The 6650-nt window shown below is 37.7% G+C and overlaps 1 protein-coding gene across 1 annotated transcript; it reads right to left on the bottom strand.

The window, feature by feature from the left end:
- Window positions 1-3229: 3229 nt before the first annotated feature.
- rnf182 (ring finger protein 182) lies at window positions 3230-5883 on the bottom strand. The gene has a single exon (XM_053233569.1). The coding sequence runs from the start codon at window positions 4929-4931 to the stop codon at window positions 4200-4202; it is 732 nt and encodes a 243-aa protein (XP_053089544.1). The 5' UTR covers window positions 4932-5883; the 3' UTR covers window positions 3230-4199.
- Window positions 5884-6650: the final 767 nt, after the last annotated feature.

Raw genomic sequence — 6650 nt, 5'->3', positions numbered from 1 at the left:
CTCAAGCACAATACACCAAATCAGATTCATGTATGTGATGATAAGATTAACACATACAGTATAGACTGTATATAACTACTGCAATGCATGTGGGATAGGATTATCCTGAATCTTGCACAGAATCTTTGCCCCAAATCTTTGTCCTCTTTCTCTTGAAACTTTCTGCAATACCACTCTCTACCCTCGTTGTAAATTGACAGGGACCCCTGTAGGACCACTGCTGACCAGATATCATTTGGGTGGTGAACCATTCTCAGCACGCCAGCAACAGTGATATGGCGTTTTAGTGGGTGTTGAGCTGCTGTTTTTCAGTTGCATAAAGCTTGTAAAGCAGGGTTACTCAAATTAAAATTCCTATAAGCTCCAGTTACAGAAAATTCCTTGCTTACAAAGGACCAAATTCTCAACTAGCATGCTTAACCGTTAGTGATTAGCTTACGGCTATAAATAAGACAAATGGATTGTGTTTTATTTTTGGCCACTTTTGACTACCGCCATTCCATTAACGCAACAGATGAGACATCAGTTTTGAATTTGACACAAATACAAGAAATGGATACTTCTTTATCCAATCATCATGAAATATTCTGTTTCATCAGTGATTTTTCTTTGATCAAGCTGTGCCATACGTTTGCTAATCACACCAGAGAGGGTAAATAAAAGGAAAATCTGTGAAAACTTCCCGTTATTACCTAAACTTTCTATCACTATAGCTAGTCTCTGGTTTGATCAGCTGCTTTCAGCTAAATAATTTACATAAATGCATATAACTGGATAAGTCACAACAGTGAATCTGCTAGAGATGTCACCATGGTTCATGTTTAAAAAGATAGAGTCGCTGAACTACGGCCTGTCTTTTTTTTCATACGTTTATCAGCTCTGCTACAGTAGTTTGTTCCAATGAAATACTTTGCTGGGTCCTCATTTGGACCATGGTCCACCAGTAACTGCAGGGTTACAGATAGTCTGACGACCAAGCTAACAGCAGTTCTTTTGTCAGTAACTGATACTGACACTGCTGTATGGAAAAAAGAGGAGCTACATTGCCAATAATATTATATATACTAAGACCCAAACTATGTTGTGTACCTTGTAATTTCTACTATGAAATAAAACCTATGAAATTTGTTATAAACTATGAAAATTGCTCAATGTCTTCAATCAAGAAGCAGTTTGGAAAAAAATTATACTCAGCTGTCTTCATATGAGGATCTTATGAAAGTATATACGCAAAGTAGTTGGGAGAAAATGTGATGTCCTTAGCCTATATGAAGACAGTGGCATCTCATAATACATACATTAATTAAGTCTTTTATCTTTAATAACTGCTTTATCCCGGTAAGGAAGGTGGTGGATCTTGAATCTATCCATGAAACACTGGACTTAATTCAAGAATACACCCTGAACGGCCAGTATACAGTTCCCTCCAAAAGTATTGGAACGGCAAAGGCAATGTGTTTGTTTTTGCAGTACACTGAAGTCATTTGGGTTTGAGATTGAAATAATGCAAGACGATAGATCAGATTTTCAGCTTCAATGTCCTGATATTGACATCTATATATGTTAAAGAACTTAGAACATGGCACCTTTTGTTTGAACTCACCAATTTTTCAAGTGATCAAAAATATTGGAACATGTGACTGACGGGTGTTTCTTATTGCCCATGTGTGTCCTGTTAGATTGATTGTTTAAACAATGAAAAGCTCTGAATGTCTACTCTTGAGTGCTGGGTTTGGCCTATGAAGACTGCATTTGTTGCTAAAAAGGATATGAACCAACATGAAGACTAGAGAGCTATCTATGGGAGAAAAGCAAGCCATTTTGAAGCTGAGAAAAGAGGAAAAATCTATCAGAGTCATTGCACAAATGTTGGGCATAGCCAGTACAACAATTTGGAATGTCCTAAAAAAAGAAAGAAACCACTGGTGTACTAAAAACCAGACATGGAACAAGTCAGCCAAGGAAAACAACAGCAGTTGATGACAGAAACATTGTGAGAGCTGTGAAGAAAAACCCAAAAACATCAGTCAGTGACATCACCATCAACCTTCACAGGGCAGGGATGAAGGTATCACAATCCACTGTTCAAAGAAGACTTCAAGAGCAGAAATATAGAGGCCATAGCACAAGATGCAAACCACCCATCAGCAGTAATAATCAGAAAGCCAGATTGGAATTCACAAAGAAATACAGAGATGATCCACAAATGTTCTTCAACCAAGATTAACCTTGTAAAGGAAAGGCCTAAGTGTGGAAAAAGAAAGGATCTGCTCCTGAGCCAAAACATACGAGCTCATTGGTCAAGCACGGTGGAGGTAGTGCCATGGCTTGGGCTTGCATGGCTGCTTCTGGAACAGGTTCACTAATCTTTATTGATGATGTTACTCATTTAGAAGTCTACAGAAACATTCTGTCTACCAGTTTACAGAGGGACTTCATTATGCAGCAAGACAATGACCCAAAACACACTGCCAACACAATAAAGTACTTCATCGGGGGAAAAAGTGGAAGGTTTTACACTGGCCGAGTCAATCACCAGACCTTAACCCAACTGAGCAGCACTTCACCTCCTGAAGAGGAGACTGAAGGGAGAAACCCCCCAAAACAAACAACAGCTGAAAGAAGCTGTTTTACAAGCCTGGAAAAGAATCATAAAGGAAGAATGCAACTGTTTGATGATGTCGGTGGGTCGCTAGCTTGATGCAACTATTGCATGCAAGGGATATGCAACCAAATGTTAAGTGCTATTTACTTTAATTTACTTTAAGACGATGTATTGCTATACTTTTGCTCACCTAAAAATTGGGTGGTCTACCACCAAAGGTGCCATGTTCTAAGTTGTTTAACACATCTAGATGTAAATATCAGCAAATTAAAGCTGAAATTATTTTATATATATATATATATATATATATATATATATATATATATATATATATATATATATATATATATATATCATCATCTTGTGATCTCAAACCCAAATGTCTTCAGTGTATAGACATTGCTGTTCCATTTCTTTCGGAGATGACTATATGTCTATCAAGGACAGATAGGGTAGTTGGACTGAGGATAGATAGGGTAGTTGGACTAATTTAAGTGAGATAGAATGTCAGCTGTCTTTTTCGAATGAAGCAATAATAGCACCAGTAATTATAGTGAGTGGCTTGTAGGCCTAAAAGAAATCAAACTGTCTCACACATGCATTTCTATATTTTATATTTCCACAAACAATGCCCAAAATATCTATAACAAAGGCTAGAGAAGGGAGACTGCCAGTAGTTACAATAGCATATTTTGAAGAATAGCATAGCAGATTTTTCAGTAGAGAAATAAGTGATAACCATGATTTCACAATAAACAATCAAACAAATGGTAAATGAAATAGTAGACATAATAATTAAATATAAAATATATTTATACATTTCAAAAGCTATATTGCAATTTCTTTCAAAGGAATGCTGAGAGTAAATATAATTCACGAACTGGTAATTGACATAGGTCATGTCTTTTTATGAACTTGAATATGTTATCATAAGGTTTGGTGAGTCAAATTGATTATTAGTCAACTGTTGAATTTAATAGTTCTTTTTGTATCTAAGAAAAAGTGCACAGTATAAATAGATTTTCCCTGTGACAAAAAAGATTAGCTAGAATGGTATATTTTTTGTGACAGCACATCCTGTGTTTTGTACCACAGCAATTTGCCAGCAATTACAGTTTTTAATTAATTAATCAATGACATGCTGCACTTTTTAACACTTTTTAAATCAGTTTATTATTAGTCTTAGATTATGGAGCATCTGCTATACAAGCTGTGTGTGAGATATTACTATAGAAATGATCTTGTATAAGAATGAGTGCAAATACGGTAAACCTTTCATTTAAACTCCAGCCAGAACTACTGTCAGAGCCATAAAATAATTAATCATCAACCATTAAAAATGTAAGCAACATTTTCAGATATGAGAATGTATGAGAAAATATGAGAATTTCATCAGTACTGTAGTATAAAGATACATACATTCTAGAGATTAACTTGATAGTTAGAAATTATATTTTGAAATAAAACTATTTTCTATGACTTCTTGTTCTCAGTCATTTTGTGAACAGAGAACTGAGGTTTTCAAAAACCTGTCAGTCCATTGGCACATCCAGAGAGTGCTGCAATCACTGAGGAGACATCCCTGTTTTGATCCTTAAGGTGGCATACAGTCCCAAAACTCATGGAACACACACCGGCACATCCCATACACCATGATCATGAGTAGACTGACAGGCACTAGGCTGATCAGCAGAACTCCCAGAGTGGTTTTCTGCATGATGAGTAAGTAGACACCTGTTGGCAGAGAGCTGAAGTACAACAGCCCCAGGATCCACACCAGAATTCGGGCTGATGCCTGGCACAGCAGCGTGGTACAGTTCCACAGTGTGCAGCGTCGCGTCACTGAGGCCATGGAGTCCAGGCTGGAGGAGCGGTGATCTGCTGAAATGGCACGCTCCTGTAGTGACTCCATAATGGTGATAACCACATAGTTGGAGCATATGGATGAAGGCGATGCCGATGCTGAGTGACCCACCAGAGAATTTAGATGTCCGGGGCTGAGCAAAATCTCACCCTTGCTCCCCTTTAAATTCAGATATTGGTTTTGGATGGACAGCACAGTCATCAAGTTGTAGTCATCCGGTAGACTGCCACCAGCTTCTCCAGGAAGACTAGTAACGTAGCGGCAGAAAGGGCAGACCACTGAGTTTGGGGGTGACTCACCCAGATTGAGAATTTTTGCCAGGCATTTGGAGCACAAACGATGGCAGCACTCGAGCACTTTGGGTCGCCGACTGGACAGATTATAAGCACAATAGCAGATCTTACACTCCAGCTCCTCAGTGCTCAAACCATCCACCACTTCCTCTGGTTGTTGACCCATCATCTCTTGCTGGTCTCAGCGCTCTTGCATCGGCTTATCATAATAGAAGAAGAGGCTTGGGAACATGGTCTCAAGGTAGCTACTATGCCACAACTGGATACCAGACAGACAAGCTGCACCAAAACTTTTACCAACTCAGGGTCACATGCAAAACTGGGAGTTTGATGTAGGGAGAGTTTCATGCTCTGTGTGGAAGGCTGGGGAGAGAGGCTGTCACAGAAAGGATAACTGTTAACACAGCACTAGAGAACAAATGCAGCAGCAACAAAGCAGGTCCTGTAAAACCAGACCTGGAACTTTCTAGCCAGGCCTTTTGTTGCCTGTGAAATTCAGTCCAATTAAGGTCTTCACTCCCCATTCTGGCACACTGTTAATACTGACCTTTGTTCCTTCCTTCATTCCTTGTTGCCTCACTCTCAAAAATCCCCACATATTTTCACTTTAAAATATTTCATGGAACGTCCCACATGTCTGCATAATAATGACACAGAGTACAACTGAGGAATATATAAATTTTTAAATTTAGAGTAGAGCAGGATACTGCACTGAAAACTGCCCTGGATATTCAGCCAATTCATTAGTGTCTATTGATTGCTCAGAAAAAATTGGGTTATGCCTCTCTTGTTCTGTCTTCTGTGCTGACTCTTGAAGACACCTTTTATTTAGAATCTATCATGTGTGATGATTTTACATACTGGCTGTAAGCATGAAAATATTACAAAAACTCTCTTCAAACAAACAGAGGCCTTTGGCTAAAAGAAACTATTTCATATTTCAAAATTAGGTAGTTCTGTAATATTATAACAACTGGAATGCTAAGTTTAGGATAATTTGATGTAAATAAAAAAAAGTATAACAATTAAATATGGCATACCTGAAAGTAAGGTATGTAAACAAGTGGTTATAAACCTTACAAACCTTACTTATAACTTTAAATATCAGCAACTGTGTAAAGGTAATAGGCATTTTGAATATATTTTCCCCTTTTCCCCCTTATTTTTCATGAAAAAAAAAAAATATATATATATATATATATATATATATATATATATATATACATACATATATATATATATATATATATATATATATATATATAGTGTAAAATAGTATAGTGTAATGAAGTAATCTTTAATACTGTTATTTCTGTTACTGTTATATATATATAACAGTAACAGAAATAACAGTATTAAAGATTACTGCATTACACTATACTATTTTTAATGCAGATTAATGCAGTAAACCTGTCTTCAAGTTGCAAAAGGGATTTTGTTGTAAGGCAGCTGAAGTCACCTGTTTTCACCTTCTGAAATCTTTTCAAATCCATGCACTAAAACCACATGCCTACAACAGAACACCTGAATTCCACTGCAAGAGGAGGAGTTTGTGGAATTCACAGCCAACATGACTGAAAGATAAGTAGAGAGTCCACCTTGTGTTGATTAGTTAGATGTTGGTGGCCCACATTTCCTGTTTTCCTCTGAGTGCATAGTTATATTGACAGCTACCAGAATGTGAGGAAAACGTACAAGCATTACAGGAAGTGTTCTGACTCAGGGTGGCACAGTGGTGCAGCGAGTAGTCTTGCCGATCCTGAGCTTAGGTTAATGTCCGTGTGTATTTTTCTCTGCATTTTCTCTTCGTGTCCATGTGGGTGTCCTTCACGGTCTCTGGCGTCCTCCCACCTCCCAGAAACATGCTGGTAGTTGGGAATGAGTGTGT

The sequence above is a fragment of the Pangasianodon hypophthalmus genome, chromosome 4, assembly GCF_027358585.1.
Source record: "Pangasianodon hypophthalmus isolate fPanHyp1 chromosome 4, fPanHyp1.pri, whole genome shotgun sequence".
NCBI classification, from domain to species: Eukaryota; Metazoa; Chordata; class Actinopteri; order Siluriformes; family Pangasiidae; genus Pangasianodon; species Pangasianodon hypophthalmus.
Note: the sequence above shows the minus strand (reverse complement) of the source record. Positions and strands in the feature narration are given on the sequence as shown.